At 42.3% G+C, this 25,443-nt stretch overlaps 1 protein-coding gene across 1 annotated transcript in view; it reads left to right on the plus strand.

The window, feature by feature from the left end:
- Positions 1–25,443, plus strand: part of Pak1 (p21 (RAC1) activated kinase 1) — a 103,889-nt gene that overhangs the window by 62,682 nt on the left and 15,764 nt on the right. Inside the window, exons 4-10 of the mRNA XM_038313683.1 lie at positions 4,475–4,575; positions 5,021–5,168; positions 9,040–9,077; positions 15,023–15,139; positions 17,022–17,196; positions 19,536–19,599; positions 23,888–23,936. Coding sequence (XP_038169611.1) covers positions 4,475–4,575; positions 5,021–5,168; positions 9,040–9,077; positions 15,023–15,139; positions 17,022–17,196; positions 19,536–19,599; positions 23,888–23,936 — 692 coding nt within the window. The remainder of the gene's footprint in view (positions 1–4,474; positions 4,576–5,020; positions 5,169–9,039; positions 9,078–15,022; positions 15,140–17,021; positions 17,197–19,535; positions 19,600–23,887; positions 23,937–25,443) is intronic.

Here is a 25,443-nt window from a genome sequence, read left to right on the forward strand (position 1 = left end):
AACGCTCCATATAATGAAGAAAAGGTCCTGAGCCACACTGCATTTCTGAGTGCCTGAAAGTACCGTTAAGGAAAAGACCCAGTCACAGTGGTCACATAGTGTGTGGTTCCACTGTCCAGAAATGTAAATCCGTGGTTACGTAAGGATGCAGGATGGGTAAACAGATGGGATTAAGGGAGTGATGGCTAAGAGATACGGAATTTCTCTTTGGAATGATGAAAATGCCTGAGATGTCGTGGTGATTGTCCAGCTCTGAAAAGACTAAAAGCCACTGATTTTATGCTTTATAGGTGAATTATACTAGTATGTAAATTACGTATCAACAGAGCTGGCGCGTGCATGTGCGTCCGTGTGTGGTGTATGTGCACATGTAGAGAGTGTGCTCGTGCACCTGTCCCATCAGAGGAGGACATCCTCATCTGTCACAGTTGACCTTAGTCCCTTGGAGAAAGGGTCTCTCACTGAACTTGGAGCCAGGCAGGCAGTCAGCAAGCCCCAGTGACCATCCTGTTTCCGTTGCCCCAACCCCCCCACAATGATGGGGTTACAGACGCACATGGGCAAACCTTGTTTTTGACATGGGTGCTGGGGATTTTAACTCAAATCCTCATTCTTACACAGCCAACACGCTTACCGCCTGAACCGTCACCCAGCCCCCTTTATTAGTTTTTAACTAAGATTCCCATCTAAGACACAAGGGTAGAAGCGGCACCCTCGTGCGTCATCGCAGCCGAAGGGAGCAGTTTTGTGTCAGGAATCCAGACACCTGGGCTATAATCTCGCTTCTTCCACAGCTGGATGTCAGGTGTGTGTGTCAGCCACTTCTCCGTAGATGTCCGTGTGTCCATCTGAAAAATGAGAGGGCCAGAGCCAGTGTCTCTTAGCTCTGCAACTCTATTGATGTAGATGACATATTGCAAGATGCCAGTAGATCAGGCTTGTCTATGTAGGTAGAGAGAAACCAGGCCATTGTGAGCTATTTTTATTGGTGAGAGAGCGAGCTGTAGACCTGGAGGCTCTTCTGCAAATCTGATTGAGTACCCCTAGGCCAAATTGGGTCTTGAAAGTAAGTCTTTGTAGTTCGCATCTTTGTAGGTTGAAAGCCGGTACAAGAAGTTCTTGCAAGATGACCCAAAAGCCTGTATTTTTCTAGCTTTGGGTTTTCTTTAGATTCCCTTAGCACAGTGGTTTTACTCCTGCTTTAAGACCCTTGTTGGCTATTGTTAATGTGCATCAAGATGGAAAAATGGCTGAGTTTCTTCGTTTCGTTTGGAATCTTACTTCAGCGAGCCATCTATTCTCAACTGCAGGGTACACGGTAGTGCTAGTCTGTGCCAGGCTCTGCCTTCATATGTATTTGAAGATTGATACACGCTGCTTAGAGAACTGAAAATGAACTCCCATTAACCTGTATCAAAGTCTTCCCCCATACTAACTCTGTCATTTATTATTTTTAAATACCATAATTTTAGAATCATCTGCAAAGTGGGAGTCACGCGATTCATACTCATCTTGTATCAGCAGTGAGCGCTTGTGTACAACTATGTCATGAATATAAAAGCGTTTTCTAAACTATAAAATCATGCAGATATGAGGTTATTTTTATGAGATCTCATTCTTTCTTTTGGTTGATGCCCATATCGAATGCCCACAACCTCTTTCCAGTTAGAAAGCAGCAGCTTAGAGAGCAGTGAGCAATGACAAAGGTCCCATTGGTAGAAAGGGAGGGGAATGAGTAGAACTCAGTCTTCCTGGAGCATCTATGGCCTCATGCTGGTGTTAGTGGCTCTCAGCACTGCGTATTGGACTCATGCATGCTGCTTCTGAGAAATACATGTATCAGCTCCTACCCAGACTGCAGAGGCAGAATTTCTAGAGACGTAGCGTTGTGTCTCTAAGGGAGACGAGAACGAAAGGGTCCATCACGGTGGTGGTTTCGATTAGAGCTGGCAGTGGGCGGGGTCTGTGGCATTACCTAATGCTGACCTCCAGGATGGCATGCATCAGTGATTGGAAGGAGAAGCTGTAATTGAAGGCTTGCAGTAGGTGCTGCTGAGTTGCAGAATTCCATGTGGCAAAGCCTGGTTCCTGTGGTTAGGATTTGGAGCCTTTGGTTTATTCTAAGAAGTCTCTGGCATTTAGTTTGAAATCTCTTTCTAACTGCATTTTTATGAACAAAGTGAAATTCTCTGAGCCTGGGAAGAGGTTAGTGAAGTTAATTTTAACACTGAACGACAGCAGTGTTGATCTCTCTTATGTTTGGAATGTTTTACTGCCTTTGCTCAGATTAGTTCAGTAGAGCCAATGAGAGGTGCTATTTAAAAATAATTTAAAAGTAGGGCTAATAGCTCTCGCTAAAACTTTAGTGTCTGTGGTAAAACATGGAATTTTGTAGCCACTGCCTTCCCCAAGCTGAGCCCAGGCTGGACGGAGCCAGAGACAGGAGGACAGTTGAATACACAAGCGCTTTTCCCAGTTAGCTTCTCAAACCTAAGGTCTCTACTTTCATGAAATCAAGGTAGGTCTTTCTCCTTTCTGTCCTCAGTCATATTTGGATTCTCTATCTTAATCAGCTTATTGAGAAATCTTACATCAGTAGTTGCTAATATTAGTGATCACTTGTGGTTTTAAGGTTCTTTAGTTTATAAAACCATATATTTTAATTGTTTCACACAATAGTAAAAGAAAAGAAACGTAAATTGTCCTGGGTTTCTTCCTTTTTTTTTTCTTATTATTCTTTTCATTCTTTTTTCTCACCAAGTTGTACTGTCTGATACTCATTGCTGTGTTAGACATTACAAGTGGTGGTAGGAATCACCCTTATTTTGTTTTTCATTCCAGAGGAGAGGGATCCAATATTTATAGCTATATTTATTAGATATTAGCTAGGCAGAGGCAGGGAAGGACATTCCAGAAACAGACAGAATAAGCAAAGGCTTGGGAGAGTCAGTAGTGTGCTCAGGATTTCCCCTGCTTTCCATCTGCCAAGAGCCAACCAACTCAATAATCTCTTACTAGGCCTATTATGATTTTGGGTTGAGGAGCAACACAGTGGATAAAGAAAATCTCTGCTCCTGGGGGTTCAGTAGCTCAAGGCCACAAACCCCACCTCTCCAGCCTCTGTAAAAGGAAAGGTGGGAACTTGTGAGGTGGATTCAGAGACTGCAGGTAGAGAGAAGAGTGAGTGGCAGAGGCAGAGCTAACTCAGTTAACCTTGCCCTCCCTATGAGTTACATGGTTTCCCTTCTCTGACACTCTTTTCTATAAACTACTTGTTCCCTGAGCTGCCCTTCCTCTGGCTCTTTACCACCGTAGTTCTTCTGGACTTAACATCCATGTCTGTGATGTTATATTATTTACTTCATTAATATGCAATGGAAATCATTTATAAATCATAATAAGATGTATAAACCTAGCATGTCCAAACCTAAATAGAACAATATAATTGTATTTCTCTAAAACCTTTTAAGGGATTAGCTTAGAAGGAATTTAGAAACAGAAAGCCATGTGGCACAGAAAGCATTTCCAAAGCCTTGCCACATGTCCTATACATTCTAGCTTTGAGAAGACAGATGCAGTTATGTCATAGGTGACTGCTCGCCTGGGGATCATGGTAAACCCTTAGCCTTCTCCTCCTCAAAGCAGCTGCTCTAGAAGGGAACTTGCCAAGTATATAAATAGTCTAACCCTTAGCAACTGGCGTGTAGACAGGGTTCTTATGAAGTTACTGTAGAAAACAATCTTTGGGACCAGACCTGGGTTCAAATACCAGCCCTTGCTAGTTATGTTGACAGGCCACTCTGTGTTCTCATCTAGAAGCAGGTAGTAGTGTTTAGCTTGTAATATAATACCAATAAAGGAAAGCTGTGTGTAGCATATATACATGGTAAGTTCTTGATGTTATTTCTCCTTATATCTGAGTGCGTTTTCTCAAGTCCACTTGCAGTCCTTCAGCAGGGGTAGAGGAGAGGAATCTAAGGGCCTGGACTTTGATTTCACTTGCACAGTGACTAGGCAGGTCTGTGCCACAGTCTCCTAGTCCACAAATGAAGGTTGGCTCGCAGGCTTGTGACGACCACATGTTATAATACGTATGAAATGCCTGTTAAAAGCTATGGGTGTCCTCTCAGGAAACAATCTAGCTACAGTGCTTTGAGAGTACTCATCTTCCTTGTTACATAAACTCTTGTGAACTAGAGACGCTAGACGGGTCCCTAAGATCGTCTTGTCCTTCTCCTTGTCACTGAGTAAGAAAGCAAAGATCCAGAACTATGTATTTATTATGGCAAGGAAGAGGTAACAATGACATGGACTCTAGCTCTAACCCCTCCTGTTATAGCCGTCTACGCTCTGTAAATACATATGCGTACTGGACAGAACTCGCTCTTCACGGGAACCTGCTGAAAGGCTAAAATAAGCCTAGAAACGGAATAATACCTCTTTTTTTATTTTATTATCTTATTTTCTTTTGTAGCAAATAAAAAGAAGGAGAAGGAGCGGCCAGAGATTTCCCTTCCTTCAGATTTTGAACATACAATTCATGTTGGCTTTGATGCTGTCACAGGGGAGTTTACGGTGAGTCCTTGTGTTGGTCTTAGAGTTTGGGCTGTGTGCTGTTAGGCTCGCTTCTTTCTCTTTTAATTTTCTTGGTTAGTTTGTGGCATTTGGGTTTGAAAACAAGGCCCTGCATGTACTGTACAAAGTCTTTACCACTGAGCTACATCACCAACCCAAACAAATCTCTCGTAAGAGGTCCCATGATAGCAAGCTCTACGTGGGGCACTAAATGCCGGAGTAAGTCAGACCTGGTTCCTGCTCTGAAAGAGATGAAGCCGGTGATGGAGTAGACCTCTTAAGAAAGATACATGAAAGGAACTTGTGTAAATTTTGAGGGGCCAGGGAAAGAGGTAACTAACAGGCTCATTTTTATCTGCTAGCAGACATCAACGTGTGATCTGATATTCTTCCAGGGTCCTCTGCATCCGTGTATTCCTGAAACCCTTTCATGTCTTCCTTTTAGGGCATGCCAGAACAGTGGGCCCGCTTGCTGCAAACATCAAATATCACAAAGTCAGAGCAGAAGAAAAACCCGCAGGCTGTTCTCGATGTGTTGGAATTTTATAACTCTAAGAAGACTTCCAATAGTCAGAAGTACATGAGTTTTACAGGTGAGAAGATTGTGTCCGTGGTAATCCCAGTGAGAGAAGCTCCCAGGAGCCTGTGGTGAGCAGGAGAAAAGGAAGTGCCAAGAGTTCTGCGGCACTCTCACGGAGGTGTGGTTTGGAAGTGACGGCTGAGGTGAAGGCTTCTGTCTAGTTACTGTTCTGTTGCTGCAAGGAGACACCATGACCACAGCAGCTCTTATAAAGGAGGAAACATTTTATTGAGGCTGGCTGAAGTTTCAGAGTTTTAGTCCCTTACTCACAGTGCGACATGGTGGGGTGCAAGCAGACACGGTGCTGGGGAAGGGGCTGAAAGTCTGCATCTCGGTCCTCAGAGATAGCAGAAGGAAACCGTCACATTGGGCCTAGCTTGAGCCTAGGAGACCCGAAAGCCTGCTCTCACAGAGCAAGGTCACACCTCCCAATAGTGCTGCTCCCTGTGGGCCAGGCTTTCAAGTCTGTAGGGGCCGTACCGAATCCAAACCACCACAGCCTGTTTGTTTTTATTCTGAAGCTGCCTGTCCTACTTTTACATGATGCATTTTGTGTGCGTGGGGCATGCATGCCATGGTGAGGGCATGGGGGTAGGCTCTCTGCCCACCACGTGAGTTCTCGTGTTTGAACTCAAGGCCTCCTCATTGCCATTATTTCTGATATCGTTACTTCATGACATTAGCAAGTATCCTTTAAGTCTCCTTTAAAAGACTCCTTTTGAGCTAGCTCAGGCTGGTTTAGGTTTAGAACTCACGGTAATCTTTGAGCGTCAGCCTTCAGAATGCCAGGACTGCAGATCTGAGCCGTCAGATCCTGTGTGAGTGACTACATCTTATCATTTGAATGGAAATCAGGTCAGTAGTAATTATAAATGTTCTTTATATGTACTTTCTGTGGAAGGGATTGTTTCTTTCTTTTTTTTTTTTTTTTTTTTTTTTTTTTTTTTTTTTTTAAGAATGTTTTTAGTAGTTGAATTGGGATTAGAATTCAGGTCTTCTCACTCCTGGCCCCATGTCTTTTGAATTACTCTGCCTGTAGTAATTTTATTTGGAGCATGTCCTTCCATAGCAGAGGTAGTTTTTTCTTTTTCTAGACTAACTTATAATAAAAAGCTTGTATTTCTGGAAACTTGTCTTCTCTCTGTTGGAAAGATTTGTTTATTCATGAATTTGTGTGATCTGCCTTCATGCACACAAGAAGAGACAGTCAGATCCTATTACAGTCGTTGTGAGCCACCATGTGGTTGCTGGGAATTGAACTCAGGACCTCTGGAAGAGCAGTCAGTGCTCTTAACCCCTGAGTCACCGCTCCAGCTCCCAAAGCTGTTTTCTTTATAGCATCTTTAAGAGTGTTAAAGCAAAGCTAGGCATTGTGGTATAATCTTGTAGGTAGATCTAATACAGGAGGATTAGGAATTAAATGTCATTCTTTGCTATGTAGTAAGTTCAAGGCTAACATTGACTACGTGAGACTTTGTCTCAGAAACAAATAAACAAACCAGAAAAACACAACACAACAAAAACAAGGGGGAAAATGGAACATTAGGTAAAGAAGCATATATACACCAATTCCTCACTGTTTGCAGATAGGAAACACAGAGAAGGCCTCTGCAGTGTGCCTAAGTTAGTGTCAGGCCTAGTCTCGTACTTGCTGTTAGCCTGGTGCTCTTAGTTTCTGCAGCCTCCTTCAGAGCAGAATTGTTGGAGAAGGTGAGAGTCAGGATGAACGAGCTGACTTTGAAGGACGACTTTCCCAGCTAGTACCTGGCTCGTATCAGAGGGTGCAGATGGTCGGGTGATGGGATGCAGCTCCGCTCAGGCTGCCGTGGTAGCACTCGGGAGAGGCCATGCGTCTTCCCAGCAGCCTTTCCTTCCTCTCCTCTGTGCCCACTGGGTCTGTCGTCTTCCTTTGAAGGATTAGATGATTCTTAGGAGGAACTGGGTGAGGTTGCTAAGTAGCCAAGTTTCCTAGTTGTCAGGAAATTGGAACTTCTGGTTAAGGACTTTATCACAGAGATATCATATTGGGATCTGTTTTCTATGTCTGTATGTAGATAAAAGGAAGTCACATGCATGTATGTATGTATATGGATCATTGCCCCTGTGGACTTGTATATGGTTGAAATTATAGTCCCTTTAAGTACTTATGAGTGGATATGTGTATAGCTATATACATTCAAGTAATTACAGTCATCTATGAACGCATACTTAAATTATAGTTATTGTATTTCTACAGATACATGTACATACTTTTGTGTATTAACATAGACATGTCTGTGCACTTGTAGGATTTAAGATTTTCTGACTGCTAAAGACAAGGGTCAACTCTAGGCACAATTCTGTATTTGACAAAGATTATTTTTAATGTGATCCATCCCTTTTTCCTGTTTCCTCTTCTCCCATATTGTTAGTTAAGCTATTCTGTATAACAGTTGTATGTGCTCTCCTGTGGCTTATCTCCTGACTCTTATGTGGCGTATAGGGGTTGTCAGGGCAAAGGTTTGTTATCCCCATTTTACACACTCAAAGAAGTTAATTAACTTTAAAGAAATTATAACTTGCTCATTATGATGCAAGTGATATGTTTCTTATTTTTATTTTAGTTCCTTTTTTTCTTTTTTTGAAACAGGGTTTCATTATGTAGTCATGGCTGTTCTCAACCTCAGAGAGAATCCCCTGCCTCAACCTCCTGAGTGCTGGGATTAAAGGCATGTGCCACTACATTGCCTTTGGAAGTGTGTTTTTAATTTAGGCCTTTCAACACTGCTTTCGATAATCCACACAACTCTCTAGTCCCTATTATTTTTTTGGTTAAGTTTTCTGTGACTTTTGATTTTCCATACCAGTTAATGTTAGGGAGAAAGTAGACTAAGCTGATACTATTTTTTTTTTCTGGAAAAACAAAGCAAATTAATTATGTTTAAATTATGCCTTTGATTGATTTCTCCAGAGCTTAGCCATTTAGGGCTTTTGTTACTGCTTTTATTTTATTTATAGCTAAAGTTTCATTTTGTCTGCGTGAGTTTTGCTATGTTTGTGCACTGTACTCATGTGTGGTGCCTGGGGTGAAAGTTGGGGTTCTGGGAACCAAACCTGGGCCACCTGCAGGAGCAGAAATACTTTTAATGCCGAGCTGTCTCCAGCGAACAAGGTTTGCTTTAAGAATGTATTATCATAGATTGCTTCACTTCCCACTTCATGGATTCTTTATTTGCTGTGGAGCCAAAGAGTCTTCCTGGGCCATTTTCATCTGACAGGACTGGGACCTCGAATGTTCTTCTGGGTTCTTGATGATAGTTATGTCAGATTTGATAGAATGTTTTCCTGATCCCACTGGTGATAAACTGGCAAATAAATTCTTAGGACTTAAAGAGGCAAATCGAAGACACTCCTAGTTTTTCAATCTCTTTTTCTTTTTTGCTAAAATCTCTTACGGGACTCGGGAACATAGCGTGGATTCCTTGCCTTTATCTCAATGTCGGACATTTCCTTGACCACTGAAAACTCATAATGATGTGGGTACTGTTATAGCATGGTGCTTAGAATTAGATCAGAATCGAAAACTCATAATGTGGGTACTGTTATAGCATGGTACTTAGAATTAGATCAGAATTCAGGTTGAATCATCTGTTTAACCTGTGTAATTGGGCAAATTATTAAACATCTCTCAGTTATACAGTCTACTAAAGTGAACATAGTATTAATACCCAGAGCCATGGTGGAGGCTAATGGAGCTGATAGGGCTAATGTGCTCAGCATGGCTTCTGCTCACCATTACCATCCTCTGGAGCTGGCAAGTACTCGGCCAGATCCATTTCCTTAGCCCTCAGAAAAGGGTTAACTCTGCTTGTTTACTAAATCTTTTGTCTCTCTTCTTTCTACAGACAAGTCAGCTGAAGATTATAATTCTTCAAACACTTTGGTAAGTTTATGTTTTTTCCATTCTGGCCTAACTGGGTGTGGAAGTAAGGCTCCAGAGAGTGTGGTAGAGGCCGGGTTGGCCATGGAGACAATTACCTCGGTCAGTGCTGTGCTTTAATCTCTTCCAACAGTGAAGGAACTGGAATGGTGAACAGAGTTGTCTCTATGTGACAGTATCTCTCTTCCAGCTTTACGATGTTGTTGAAATTCTAATATTGAAGCCAGAAGATGTAGCTTTTAGGCTGTTTCATTTGTAGGTCTGAACACTGGGAAACACAGTTTGTCTTTCTGTGGCTCAGATTTTTCCACAGTCAAATGAGAATGATACATTTTCCCTTGCCTGGGTGTGTTTAGGAAGGAATCTCTGCCTATTCATCTGGAGGGCACAGATTCTGTTTAGTCAAGAGGAGTGTTCTCCCCTCTGAGGCTCTACTAGAGTTATGTAAAGGATTGTGGGAGGAATCACTGAAGACTTGACTTGGAAATGTACCTAGATGACCTTAAAAAGTCCCTCTATGTCCCTCATTTTAAAAGTTGCATTTTTCATGGCAGTTATGAATAAAAATGAGATGCTGATATCTTTGTCATATAAAGAATAACACTTGGTCATATAAATAGTAAGCTGTGAGTCTTATAAGAGAATATTATTCTTCATATGGGTGTTACCTTTTATAGAAAACTGTTTATAGCCAGACTTGGTGGCCAGGCCTTTTAATCCAAATTAATTGACAGACTAAAGCAGAAGAATTGAAAGTTTGAGTTCAGCTTGAGCTGTTGAATGAGTTCAAGGCCTGCCTGAGCTTACGGAAACTCTGTCTCAAACAAAACGTTAAAAGCTGTCTGAGTACATAGGTGAGTGGTAGAGTCCTTGCTTGTCATGTGAGAAGCTGTAGATTCCATCCCCAGAACTGCAGAAAATAAAAGAAAGGTACTTATGCCATATTGATTTATTAGACGTTTACAGAAACCCCTGCTCTTTGTCAGGCCCTGTGTGGAGCCGTCAGACAGTCTTACAGAGGATAGGAAGGCACATACATTTACAGTTCAGTGTGCTGTAAACATCATGAGGTCAGGATCTATGTCTGTCTTATTAATTGATTTGTCTTTGGCGCTCAGCAAGGTCTGACATTTTGCTAAACATTTATTGAATGAGAAGTTGGATGTGTCAATGAACACATCTCGTTATTTAGAGCAAGAATTGGAGAGATGAAGGTATTTCAGATAGAAAATTATATGCGTGGGGGAAAGAGGTTCAGAAGGTATGTGTATTCTGGGAAGTGCTCATCGTTTGATATGTCTGGAATATAAAAATGTGCCGGAAGAGAAGTTGGCGGTGAGGAAGCATGGAAAAATAGGCCAAGTCAAGTAGGAGTTTGGCTTTATGTAAAAGGTAATGAAAGTTTAAAGGATTTTGAAGAGGAGGATAGTAATATAGAGCACAGTACTGAGCCACTGGCAAGCCTGGCTGGCAGCAGAGTCATTTACCCCGTTGGCAGTTATAGAAAGAGCAGTGAGCCAGCCTGGTACTTTGCAGTGTCTTGGGTCCTTTCTTATTCATTATCTCTTTCATTTTTCACAGCAGTGTAGTGAAGCAGACCGTAACCCTCGCTTTCTAGGTGATAAAGCTGAGACAGAGAAAGGTTAACTGCCGTACACATTTGATTCCTCCGCGGCTCACTTTGCTCCCATTCATGCTGCGTGGCGTCATCTGGAAGAGTTGTGTTTAAACGACAGGAAACGCGTTTGCAACTGCACTGTCTGCGAACAATGAATTATTGATCAGTGGACTATTGAGGGAAGGGGCTCAGCATAGTGGAGCTGTGACCTGTGGGTCAAGCATCGTCATGCTTTATAAGAAGAGTGTGTTATCTATTATTTAGTGGCTGCTCTGTGCCAGACACTGTGTTAAAATATCTTCATCCTTAGCGTAATTAATCCTCACAGGTACCTGGGAGGGAGGTGCTGTTCTCCTCCTTTCCTGGGCAGAACAACAAACCTTCCTAAGGACTCATACAAGAACCATTTTAGAAACCAGTTGTGGAATAAACCTGTAATTCCAGCACTTGGGAGGTGGAGGCAGGAGGACCAGAGATTCAGGGTTGTCCTTGACTACATAGTAATTGGATTGGCCTAGGTGACATGAGACCCTATTTCAGAAGACGAAACAGTTCCAGGGTGGCCTAGATTCACAGTGAGTGTCAGAGCAACCAAGGCTACACAGACAAACTCTGTCTTAAAAAACCAAAAACCAGCCGGGCGGTGGTGGTGCACACCTTTAATCCCAGCACTCGGGAGGCAGAGGCAGGTGGATCTCTGAGTTCGAGGCCAGCCTGGTCTACAAGAGCTAGCTCCAGGACAGGCTCTAGAAACTACAGGGAAACCCTGTCTCGAAAAACCAAAAAAAACAAAACAAAACAAAACAAAAAAACAAAAAGAAAAAAGAAAGAAAAGAACTAGAATCCCCTGAATCTCATGTACTCCAGGCTTTTTTTCCTTTCCTGTGTCAGGGAACAGAGAACGACACAGAAGGTCTTTAAAGGTGACTGCAGTAAGCAGCAGCCATGGTGTTGGTGTAGGAGAAGAGCCCCGTGGCTCATGCCATATGGCTTAGAGGATGACACCTGCCTGGTTAGTGTCTACAATTAGAACCGCTCAGACGGTCAAGGACGTTTCCCCGCAGTTGGGAGCATTTCCCCAGAACTCCCTGTTCCATATTTCCTTATTAGTCGCATACTGAGGATGTGATTTTATCATGCTGGCATATTACTGATTTCTGTACTGGCTTATACACATTGTTTCTCTTCATTTATGAAATAATCAAGCACAATTGCTATCTCTATGTTATGGATTAAGAAAATATGGTACAGAAAGATTGAGTTGTTCCCTACTGTTGAGTTAATAGTATGAGTCAGCTAAAAAATTTCCAGTCTCTTGGACGTTCATGTATTTACTCATTTCATAAATATTTCCTCATCATTTTCTTGGTGGCAAAGCACAGGCCACACAAAAGTGAATGTATCTGCCTAGACCTTGAGAAGAATCTGATGGGTAGCCTGGGGAAACAGGAACCAAAGGAGAGGGTTGCAAGACTAATGCACAGTCAGGTCGTATTTGATTTGTGGTTTGTTTTTTCTGATACTTGAGGGAAGTTTACACACGAGGTCCTAGAGGTTTGCTCATTTAACAAACATGATCCTGTCGATCTCTTTCAGCTTGAACCGTTGTTATCTGTGTCTAGGATCTGACTCTTAAGATTCTGTGGTATTTTTATGGCTGACTCTTATTTGTAGAATTCATACTATCCAGGTGTGGTGGTGCATATCTGTAGTCATATTCAGGAGGGGTCATAAGTTCCAAGCTAGTGTGGGCTGCATGGCCTGACCCCGTCTGACCGCAGGAGAATATGTATTGTGTGCTAGGTTCTCTGGGTGTGGAGAAGTTAAGGACTGGAAAGGGCTCTGTTCTAGTTTCACATGCTAGTGATGAATCAGGACATATAAAAAGGATGTGGAACATAATGCCAGCTAAAGCTGGAAGTAAGGAATGGGCCTTGCTTTCTTGTCCGAGGGCTGGCGTACCAAGAGCCTGTCAGGGCTTGTCCAGGGTCCAGTGTGTAAAGCGAGAGAATTTGAGATTGTGCTAGAATTAAGTGACTCCTTTAAATAAAAGATGTATATAGTTGGGTGTGCATTTTAGTCTAAGCTTAGAAACATTTCTCTAAAAATAAGTTCAGGGGGAAAATGAGCTGAATTTATCTTAAAAACGAAGAAAAAACTGAATTCCTGTGTTCACCTCTTGCTAGCTCAAAGATGTATATGAAAAGGAACAGTATTCAAAACCAAAAACAGGTCATAACTTAACCGTTGTGAAAAGTCAATAAAAGATGTAAAGCTGTTGAGGAGGAGATGGGAGCAGGCATAGCTTCAGGTACGTGACACATGCCTGACATTCCCACACAGGAGATGAGGCAGGACCGGCAAAAGCTCAGGCCAGCCTTGGTTACACAGACCTTGTTACAGAGTCGGAGAGGAAACTTCTAGGGAGAGAGAAGAGTGTGGGGTGGGGGAGGGGGAAGAGTCCTGGGTTGGTTTAAAAAGTAAACAAGCTACCTCCCCTCCAACCTTTGTGTCTCGGTTAAATACAGGTATTTTCTAAAGAGAGCAGACATTTTACTTAAGAAAAACTGCTGTGGCTAGGGAGCCTGAGAGAGAACACAGAACCCTGGTCAGAAGCTTGCTGCCACGGGTGTGAAGAGGAGCACAGTCCACAGATGGAGAGAATGCTTGCTACTTTATTAAATAGGTTTATTTATTTGTTATGTATCATGACCATACTCACCCCCAATCCCTCCTTCCTAGCCCCCCATACCTCCCAGCAGGTCCATGTCTCAGTTTTCATACCCCCCCCCCTTTAACCCACTAAGACCAATCAGTGCTGCTTGATGGGACGTTTGATGGATCTTGCTGGTTTTGTCTTGCACAGATCTTCAGCCACAGTTGAGCTCATGAATGCAAACGCCATGTCATATTAAAGACAGCATTTCTGCCTCCTCTGCGGTGGTCCTTGAGCCTTGGGTGGTGTAGATGTCCCTGTTCCACAGTGACTTAGTCTCAGCACTCTGACCAGCTATGAGCCTGCAGTAACCGTCGCCCACTGCAGAGAGAAGGGCCTGTAGTCATGGTCCATGTCCATTAATCAGAACAACAGAAGTAGGTTCCTCACTATGGCCTGTGACCTCCTGAACCATGGGACTCGTGACCAGGTTTACAGCGCCAAGCATGATGAATTCCTTCCTGTGAAGAAAATACTTTGAAACTCCTACATACCAAGAATAGGTTTCTCATACTTATAACACTCTGGAGGAGAGCTTCTACCTTACAGACTTTTATACACACACACACACACACACACCACACACACACACACACACACACACACACACACACACACACACACACACACACACATCCCTATATATCCTAAAGAAAACCTTGTCATAAAACCACTTCCCTGTAATGCACACATTAAATCCGACCTGCCATAAATACATTGTTGTTGGAGTAATCAAAGGATAAGAAAAGGATTCTTAAAATTTAAAAATGTAATAAATCAACAAAGACTAAAGAACAATTGCGTATAAATTTCATGCTTCCGATTTTTAACAGAATACATCACAGTATTCTAGGGGCTCTGACAATATCTGAAATTATTTATGTCGGTATAACTGAAAAATCCCGATTGCCTTTCTGGTCCTAATATTAAAACTAACAATAACAGCAAAACAACACCTTGTGTTTTAGATCTACTTACCTTGAATCTGGTATTTTTGTTCAGCCCTATTTCAGTGTGCATGGGAAAATCAAGTTGCTACAAATCATTAGCAAATCCAGTTAGTAGCCCTTGTGCAGTGCATTCTGGGACAGGCAGAGCTCGGTAATAGAGAGAGCACCCAGCCTGGGGAGAAACCCATTGTCCATTTTGGAACGAAAGATCATGATGTTCTGTACCTTACTGAGGCTTTGGAAGAAGGGAGAGTGGGGGGGTGGCTGCTTAGACCCCTGGTTACTATATTAGGAAGCACAGGTGGTTACAGTGATAAAGTATAGGAAATTCAAAACTGTTTTTCTTCTCCCCGTTTATTTTCTGCTCATTATAAAGAGTGAAATTTGTAAACTAAGAAGAAATTGAAGTTCTCAAGGATTTGATTGTAGGAGGCAGGCAGGGGATTTGTAAGCTGACCACAGTTCCACAGCTTTAGGTAGGAAAAGGAAGCATCCAGAGTGCGTGGATATTGATGACTACACAGAAATGGAGACTCTCGAGGCCAATGAGGCTTTCGTAAGGGGGGTGCGTGGGGTGCCAGAATTGAGTTCCTTCTAGAGAACTAGCAGACCTGGTTTCTGAAGTTCTTTGTCATACAGACCAGATAATTTTCTTTTCGAATAGAACGTAAAGACTGTGTCTGAGACCCCCGCGGTGCCCCCTGTGTCGGAAGATGAAGATGATGATGATGATGCTACCCCACCTCCAGTGATCGCTCCTCGCCCAGAACACACAAAATCTGTGAGTCTTGCCATCTGGAAGAATGTATGGTTCATTCAGATAAGAGGCGGATGGTGGTCCTACAGCTCAGAGTCCAGGATAGGGGTCCAGAGACCTCAGAGCTGGTACAGTCGCTGAACTACGTTTGTTTCTCCTCTCCTGTTTTGAGACAGCTGCTCACTGTGTAGTTCAGGCTGACCTTGATTCAGCGTGCTCCACGTACCTTACGAAGGTTACAGGCATGTGCTGCTATACCCAACTAGAGGATTGATTTGAAGGTATTTCCTACATGATTAAAGAGGAGTAGTGGATTTGCTACTTCGGCTGTTCCTAAAGTCCCCTAGGTAATTGATGTTTACACTGGTCTAACCTCCGCTGCTCCCCTTGGCCTTTGCAGATGTGACATGGAGATGATAAGGAGAATTGATGCATTTTATTACATAAATTATTCCAGCCTTTTAGGAAGCAGGAAATTACCTTGCTGAAGATTTTTTTTTTCTTTTATGGTAAATATGCAGTGTTCAGCCCCTCCAGCATCTTTGATGATGCTGAAAGACCCAGGGGAGTTTATAAATACATTAGTGCTATTAATATGCTGGGCATTAGGAGTGCATTCTGATGCCGGATGCTGGTAGTGATTTCTCCTTTAACTTCCTTTGAGGTTCCTGCACTTCAGAATGGCCTCCGTCTCTCCCGCACTTGGCAGACTCCGTGTGTTTGCCTTTTATTTGATTTAGTATCACTGAGCAGTGCTTGCCCATCAGATGGTTCTCTGAACACTACTGATGTTGTCTCGGCTTTTTATTATGAGGAGAACTCCATAATGAAAGAACCATTAGGGCTTAAGCTCTGTGCTGATTGAATGACTAATGGAAGAAGCTGTGGAGGAAATCCAATTAGATGACCTACCTCTTAGCCTGAGACCCTACAGAGAGAATCTGTTGGATTTCCTTGTCTGTAGGTCAAATTTACCTTTAGGAAAATAGCCTTCTAAATCAGTGAGCTGTCAATATTTTCTATTGATGTTTCCTGTTTGTGGTTTGTAGGCATATTTATTTGAAATACTTTTCTCTCTAAACCTTTAATTCTCTCTCTCTCTCTCTCTCTCTATATATATATATATATATATATATATATATATTTATATAATATATATATAAAATCTATGTGTTATCTTTTTAATACCTGATATAGTTTTTGACATGGGGATCATAAAGAAAGCAGTAAATATTGAATAAAAGAATAGATTGATAAAATTGCTTTCCTTATTACTAGTTCCTAATTTATAGAAGAAGCAGGTGAGATATAGAGAGGTGAATTGATCTACCCACACTTAGTCAGCAGAAGCCAGGGTTTGAAAGAGGATAATTAAACCCAGGTCCAGGTCACGCTCCACAGCAGCACACATACCACATCTTTGTGCGTAGAGACCCACACTGGAAGCCAGTTAAGGGTAGTGTTATAGAGGGAACAGACAGGATATCTTTCCTTAAAGAACCATAGATAGAGAAGCAAAGAAGGTTAAAGTACCTGGGGTATAATTGCTCTACAGGTACAAGAATAAAAATTGAGAAATCATTTTGCTGGAGTAGTCAGAAAGCCAGTCTGGTTGAAAGATCTGATCCTTCAGATTTTACTGGGAGTTGTCTAGCTCTCTGGGGGTGATTTTGGTGCTAAGGCCATCACTAACCATTCTTGTACTATGAAAGTGATAAAGGCCATTTTACCCAGGGCGATAGGCTGGGTCTCACAGGAGGAATAATACAGGTTTTGACATATAAGAGAAAGACTGAGCTGGGAAGTGGGAGGTTCCTGGAGATATTCTAACTGGAACATCCAGAAAGAGGTTCTACTACGCTAACAAAACGCTGGCTTTGCCAAAAATCTCCCGGTGATTGTGCAGGTATATACACGATCCGTGATCGAGCCACTTCCTGTTACTCCAACTCGGGATGTGGCTACGTCCCCCATTTCACCTACTGAGAATAACACTGCTCCGCCAGACGCTTTGACCCGGAATACTGAGAAGCAGAAGAAGAAGCCTAAAATGTCTGACGAGGAGATCTTGGAGAAATTACGTAAGTACATTACAGCTTTTTTGATCCTTCCTTTGGTCTGTGGCTGGTCAGTCGTTGATGTGGACCGCTACTGTGAAGATCTGGATCCTAGGTTTCCGCCATGTCCCTGGCTGGCCCTGTGTAGTGCCAGAGCTCTGGAGCGTACTGCTCACCATCTGAACTTTGACCCCTTCTGTATATCACCAGCTCTGGGTGTGCACTGCCTTAGGATACACAGGGACGTAATAGGAGAGAATGTGGGTTATAGACATGATAAGTAGCTGTTATTAGTGGGTCATCTAGAATATTGCGGTATTGATTCTGCCTGGTGGGAAAGACTGTTCTTGTCAACGGCTTGCTAAGGAGAAGACTGCTCTGCCACCGTGGATGTAGAGAAAGAAGGAAAGAGAAAACAATGTTTATGAACCTGTACTGTGTAACAGATGACAAGCAAGAAAGATACTTTCTTGAATTTTTAAGTTTTTTTATAGTAACTCTGTGAAGGTACCCATGATAACCTTCATTTCTGAAGTCAAGGATTTTAAGACCCAAAGATTCTAAATACCGGGCCCTGGATCACAGAGCTGCAAAGGGGGCAGCTGAGGGCAGATCGAGCTGGGATTCTGTAAATAGAATGTGTATTGACTCTTAAGTCAGGTATAGGGGTTTTGTTTTGTTTTTCTTGGAAGAATCGTTGGAAAAGGATTTGACATGACTGGTTTGACCAAGCTTCTATGCTCACATTGCTTTCTAAAGCTGAGGTTTCTGGTTCCTTAGTTTAGCAACTTCCTGTTTCTTCTAACAGTTCCTGTTTAACTTTTTTTATTTGTTTGTTTGTTTAGTTCACTGTCTTAAAAGAGTTGCCCTTGAACCAGGTGGTGGTGGTGGTGGTGCACGCAGATCTCTGTGAGTTTGAGGCTAGCCTGATCTACAGAGCTAATTCCAGGACAGCTACGGCTGTTACAAAGAAAAATGATTGTCTCCAAAAACCAAACCAAACCAAACAAAAATGAAACCAAAACAAAACAAAAAAAGGTTGCCCTTGCTAGGGTCTTCCTGTGATGAGGTAAAAGCCACTCGCTGGCTTTAATTATATGTACTCTTGTCCCCTAAACCAGAAGGTCCCCTTACAGTAAATACAATGTGTTATAGAAAGCAGACTGGCCTGGACAATTTCCTGCTGTCTTTGAGCCTCCTTACCCCCTCACACCTTTTAAATAGTGACACTTTTAACTGATCTATTTATTTGTTTGTTTGTTTGTTTATTTTTGGTTGTTTTTTTTTTTTTTTTTCGAGACAGGGTTTCCCTGTAGTTTCTAGAGCCTGTCCTGGAACTAGCTCTTGCAGACCAGGCTGGTCTCGAACTCAGAGATCCGCCTGCCTCTGCCTCCCGAGTGCTGGGATTAAAGGCGTGTGCCACCACCGCCCGGCTAACTGATTTATTTTAAATTGAAGTACATACAATGTGTGTGAGAAGTACTAGATCCTAGTGATTGAGGTATCAGTGGAAAAGCTAATTGTATTGAGAGCCTGGAAACCAAACTCTGAATCTTAGCTCTGGCTCCAGTTTACTATATGGCTTTGAGGAAACATCTTCCCTCTGTGGGCTGCAATCTCTGCCTCCAGAATACTGGTGTGAGACCCCTGGGCTCTCTCGGGCGTCTGTGCCTTTGATTTAAACTGTCCCCTGCTAGAGAACGCTCTTGGCCTTCTTAACCTCGCTGAGTTGCACTCATAATAAAGTCAGCCCAGGTAGCACCTTTCTGAAACCTTTCTAGCCTGTTTCTCTCCCTCTTTCTCTGTCCATTCATTACAGCGATGCTCTGGAGAGCAGCGCCTGTCTGAAGTGTACCTCGTCTTCCTCTTTCTTTCCAGCACTCAGCATAGAGTCTGGTAAACCTAACAAATGAGTAAATGTTTAATGAATTAATTGAAAGTGAATGAGTGGCTCTTAGAGGTTTAGAAATGGAATAAAATACTATGAATAAACACAATCAAAGATATAAGACTTTTGGCTGTAGCCAGGTAGTGGCGGCACATGCCTTTTATCCCAGCACTCAGGCACAGGCAAGTGGATCTCTGTGAGTTCAAGACCAGCCTGGTCTACAAAGAGAGTTCCAGGACAGCCAGGGCAGTTACACAGAGAAACCCTGTCTCAAAACAAGTGGGGGGGGAACGGGGGCTAAAAAAATTTTGGTTTAGATTTACTGGGGGGAAGTTAATGGCCTGGTTAGGGTGCTTTTGGGGAACTTGGCACAGTTCTGTAAAACTTGTCAACTTAGGGATTTAAGAGGATCGTGGGATTTCTTGTGTATCTTGATCTGGAACAAAATGATTCATGGTTTCTGTTTCTTTCAAAGGGAGCATAGTGAGTGTGGGTGATCCTAAGAAGAAGTACACACGGTTTGAGAAGATTGGACAAGGGTTAGTAGTGGCGTTCTGTTTCCTTGGAGAAATGACTTACGATCGTATGCACTGGCTTTTATGAATTTACTTGATTTTTGGTTCTCATCAACCTTGTTCTTTTTTAGTTTTTCACCTGTTACATTAGAATGACTTCCAAATTTGGCAAAATTGTGCTTTTTATGAGAGATGTGTTATGATCTGGCCACGCTGAAGTAACGCTGCAGCAAGAGTAGATGAGACCTTTTTTAGAAAAACCTTCAGCATAAATGAAACCAGCTTCCCAAACTATAAATGATTTTCCATATTAGCTCTGTTTGCCTTAGTACTGAGACCTGTCATCACTAATATGAAATTTAAGATTCAGATATGTAGACTTTCTAGTAATGGGATGGGACTTATTTTTCCTAGGTGCATGACAGAATCCATGATTTTACTCTCCAGGTTCATCTCTACAACCCGAACTCTGTCCTATCAGTAATGAACTCAGCACATCTTAGCTGAGTTTTTGTTGTGTGTTGAGGAGCGTGAATTGGCTATGAATCTGGCAGTCTCTGTCCTCAAGGATCTCAAGTCAGCCAGAGATAGAAAGGCGGAAGAATTATAGTACAGAAGTCTCTCTTTGACTGGAAGGAAGTCAAGTGGGACAAAGAACGAGGCAGTGTTGGGACTGGAGGGATGGCTCAGTGGTTAAGAGCACTGACTGTTCTTCCAGAGGACTCGGGTTCAATTCCCAGCACCCACATGGCAGCTCACAACTGTCTGTAACTCCAGTTCCAGGGGACCCATCACCCATGGCAAAAAAAAAAAAAAAAAAAAAAAAAAAAAAAAGCAAGAAGCTTAGTGGTGAACATAGGTCATATACATATATAAAAATCTGATTGTACACTTAAAACTTAATGCAGAAAAATTTAGGTAAATATACCTCTATATGAAATGTAGAATGAAGATAATGAGATTCTATGACTATGCCCCCCAAAAACCCTATCAAATTTAAAAGAAAATGAAAAAAATTAAGTTTGGCTCATACTAGGCTCTCAGTAGAACAATGCATTGTTAATAATTGAAATTTTTTGTCTTAATTTTCTTAGGCTAACAAATTTCTGAAAATGTGTTAATGAGTTGCAAAATATGGGGATGGGTGATATTTTGCATAGCATTTTATAATCTATATCTGTTACTTACATTGAGTTTTAATTTGATCCTCAAATCAACTTTTGTCTGAGCAGATGTCATTTTTCCTGATCCAAGTGTCTTTTCCACTAGATGCAATGGTTTTTTGAGTCCAAACTGGTAGAATATAGCTTGCATATTGAGAAGAAATTATTTTGTTTGCCTCAAAAGTGAAGATAGCATTTTTGTTTTTAGGTAGTTAAATTGAGTTATTTAAGAACGTAGCAAAAAGGATTCGTGGGCAAATTGCAGCTAGTTGGATTCCTCTGGGTTTGAGCTTCTTTATCTGTAAATTTGGAGGATTGTGGATTAAGGACGTTTCTCCTCTAAAACATGCCTTTTAAAAAATAGATGTACAACCCAGACACAGAAAGATAATTATCACATGTTCTCACTCATAGGCAGGTTTTAAACATAAAGCAAAGAAAACCAACCTACAAAGCACAATCCCAGAGAACTTAGACAGCAATGAGGACCCTAAGAGAGACCTACATAGATCTAATCTACATGGGAAACAGAAAAAGACAAGATCTCCTGAGTAAACTGGGAGCATGGGGCTCTTGGGGGAGGGCTGAAGGGGGGGAGGGGAGCAGAGAAAAATGCAGAGCTCAATAAAAATCATAAAAAGCTGTACAACATCTATGAAGTGTTCTCTGCTTTATCTCACAGGTCTGCTAGGGCTAGGCAAGAATGAAATATTTATTAAGCGCTTTTGTTAACGTTGTATTCCATAATTTAAAAGTGCCCACCAGTTGGATGTGTTGGTTTGGTACTGTTATAATTTAGGTTTACTTCCCTTTTTCAAACCTGGAGACTGTTAAGCTGTCTGGTCTTGTATCTGTGATAGAAATCATGCCCTACCTGGTCTGCTCATGTAGCTTTCTAAATGTACACACGGAAGATAAAATCCCAAATGTTTAGTCTCTGAGATGCGACTGTTTGCCCTTTAAGGATGGTGTCTGTATGGTAGCTGGAGAGATAACTCAGCGGTTGAGAGTAGGTTTTGTGTCCTGTCACCTACACGGTCCTTAGAACCATCCGTAATACAGTTGCAGAGTCCCATTCACACTTCTGCCTTCCCAGGGACCAGGCACATACGCAGTGCACAAATGTAACTGTAGGCAAAATACTTACACAGGTAAATATTTAAGAAATTTTTTAAGAGATTTTATTTATTACATATACAATACAGTGTTCTGCCTCCATGTCAGAAGAGGGTACCATATCTTATTGTAGATGGTTGTGAGCCACCATGTGGTTGGTGGGAATTGAACTCAGGACCACTGGAAGAGCAGTAAGTGTCCTTAACCTCTGAGCCATCTCTCTAGCCCCTAAGAATTTTTTTTTTTTTTTTAAAAAGAATGGTGTAAATTGGCAGGAATGCAGAGGGCTAGGGCCAGGAAGATAGACACACATTCTGAAACTAGAGCTCTCTAGGCAAAGATGACTAGGCAGTAAAGGAATAGCTGCCAGGGAGCGTGTCCAGACCTCAGTTGATAGCCGGTATCGTGTAATTACCCTTTACATGCCTGTGGCTCGGCTGCCGGGGGGATGGTGGTGAGGCTGTGGGGACCATAGTTTCCAGCTGCAGGCATTTTCCAACCGTCTTTTTCCTCTTGAATTAACCTGACTTTAGTGGGACGCATAATTTCAGGATTCGTTGGGAACATCTTCTAAAAGTCCAGAATTTAAAAATGTCCACAAATTGCACCATATATACGTGACATATAGTCTGTATAATGGTGTATATAGAACACAAATTGTGTAGACATAGGCAGGATTCACGATTTCAGGCATGAGATGAAGGTTTTAATTGTTCCCTGTAGATAGTGTTATATAGCATTATTTCCACCCATCTCTTCCACTTACCCCATCTCTTTCTTTGAGTGTGTCTAATAAATACCTACATGTTCGTACATCCTTTGGAGCGAGTCTTACTTTGAGGGTGAGGTGGAAATAATCTCAGATTTTCTAGAAGTACATATGTTTGGAAAAGTGTGTGCAGTATCGTTTTATTTTTGAAAAAAAAAAACTAAAAAATGCATTTCATTTAAACCGTAGGAAATGAAACCCTTCTGATCAGCTATGGTTGAAAAGTGATTTTAAAGTATCCTTTAATGCGGAAGAGAAGGATGCTGTGGGCCTATTTTAGGCTATTCAGTGTGGGTTGACCAAGTTTACGTAGTTTTTAAAAATCAGTTATACTTTTTAAAGATTAGCTGTGGAGTAGAATCTTAAAAGCTGAATATTGATTCTTGCAGCTAACTGTCCCCTACCACTTTTTTAGGGTCTTGCCCGTCTTCCTCCCTTGGCTTACTGAGTTACAGGGTTACAGGCAGACACTGCCCAATAGGCCATAGCTGTAGTTTTAACGTAAAATTTAAAAGAAGGTAGCACACATAAGTATACTGCCCAGGGAATTTTCAAAAAGTGAATACATAGCCGGGCGGTGGTGGCGCACGCCTTTAATCCCAGCACTCAGGAGGCAGAGGCAGGCGGATCTCTGTGAGTTCGAGGCCAGCCTGGTCTACAAGAGCTAGTTCCAGGACAGGCTCTAAAAAAGCTGCAGAGAAACCCTGTCTCGAAAAACCAAAAAAAAAAAAAAAAAAAAAAAAAAAAGTGAATACATGACTGTAAGCTGCATCCAGGTCAATAAAGAGAATATTGATACTCTGAAAGTCCAGATTTTAAAAAATATGTATACGCCATCTCCCCACCTCATTCTGACGTGCTCCTCCGTCTCGCTTTCCCATCCCCTCCCTCCCAGTGGACGGTGTAAGAAATGAAAGCGAGTCCTCAAGGTAGCAGAGAGGAGGAGGGCAAGCAGGTGTAGGAAATGAATGTCCCTGAACTCTTGGTCTACTGCTTCACTGAACTCTTACTACGTATGTGTACAGGTAAAGCTCAGAGTCAGAAGTCGCTTGAGACCAAACAGTAGGAGTTCCCGATTGGGTGAGGCCTTCCTTCTTCACGGCCACACACTGCCTTTCAGACGTGAGAGTGGACGTTGCAGAGGAGGTTTTACCTTCGCTGCTTTTGTTAGCGTATTTCCAGGTTGTGTGTCAGGCTGCACAGACAAATACTGCATCGCTGAACACCCTGTTTATTTCCCTCCCTCTCTTTATCTTTTCTTCAGTGCTTCCGGCACGGTGTACACGGCAATGGATGTGGCCACAGGACAAGAGGTGAGTGTCCACACCAACTGCTGGGCTTCTGCGGTGTTCGTTTTTAATGTGGAGTCAATCTTACCCTTCCCTCCTTCCCTCCCTGCCCCCCCTTTGCTTTCTTTTCTTCCTTTCTTTCTTTCTTCCTTTCTTTCTTTCTTTCTTCCTTCCTTCCTTCCTTCCTTCCTTCCTTTCTTTCTTTTTTCTCTTTCTCCCTCCCTCCCTCCCTCCCTCCCTTCTGTCGATCCTTTTCTTTCTTGTCTTTCTTTTCTCTCCTCAATGGGAGACTTCTAGCTTCTTTCTGTACCATGCTAGGCTCAAATAGTAGACTGATATGAGACTTAATTTTTTTGCAAAGTCTTCCAAAGATCAAGTGTGGAGAGTAGGTCAGAGGAGGAAGAATGGACCATGTAAGCCAGGAGGTTGTTGTGAAAGATGATGTTGTAGGAGTAGACCTGAGAAGTAGTTAGCAGTGACTTGGTATAACTTAGCGGTAGAAGGTGAAGACAGCTTCCAGACGGGTAGTGCTGTACAGGGAGAAAGAATAAAGCCAGAGGCATAAGTAAAGAGGAGGTAGATACTGCCTGAGAGATCTTACTGAACTGCCTAGGTGGAGATTTAAACCCATGGCTGTCAGCTTCTAATCTAGTAACTTCCAGTTTTGCTTCAGATCCCACTGGACTTTGGGGCCCTCATGTATTTGGAGGTACCTCTTGGTCCTTATTTTATTAAGCCACGAGAACACTGGCCTTACTGCTAAAGCCCTCTGACCCAAGGTCAGCAAAGGGAAGCCATGAAGGGGATAACAAGTCATTGGAGGCTCCTTGTAGACTGCCCCTTGGCTGGTCACAACACAGGAAAGCTGGCAGGTGGGTCGCAGTTAGTATCACCTGAGAAATGTTTAGTTAAAGGGGGATTGGAACTCAGAAACTGAGAGGAGAACCTCTTCTTTGAGTGAAAATAGTTGTTTCTCTGAGAGAGGCTGCCCGGATCTACTTGTATGTTTTTGATCATCAAAATCTCGTACCCTTGAGGGACAGCACATATTTACTTGGCTTCTTGTTAACTTTTTAGAAGTGTAAAAGTCAAATACTGATGTTGTCTGAGAGTGAGTCAGTTTTCAAGATCACCAGTATGGGAGCTGGAGAGATGGCTCAGTAGTTAAGAACACTGGCTGTTGGCACCTCAGTTGGGTGACTTGCAACGGCCTGTACCTCCATCTCTAGGGGATCCAACACCCACTTCTGGCCTCAGCAAGCACTACACTCATGTACACAAACCCACACAGAGATACAAACATAATACACATAATGAAAATGAGATATTAGCTGAACAGTGGTGGCACACACCTTTAATCCCAGCACTCAGGGATGCAGAGGCAGGAGGATCTCTGTGAGTTTGAGGTCAGCCTGATCTACAGAGTGAGTTCCAGGTCAGCCAGGGATATACAACAGAGAAGCCCTCTCTCGAAAACAAAACAAAAATCTTAAAAAATAATTAAAATCATAATTATAGTTAAGAATTAATT

This window comes from Arvicola amphibius, chromosome 12 (assembly GCF_903992535.2).
Source record: "Arvicola amphibius chromosome 12, mArvAmp1.2, whole genome shotgun sequence".
In the NCBI taxonomy this organism is placed as follows: Eukaryota; Metazoa; Chordata; class Mammalia; order Rodentia; family Cricetidae; genus Arvicola; species Arvicola amphibius.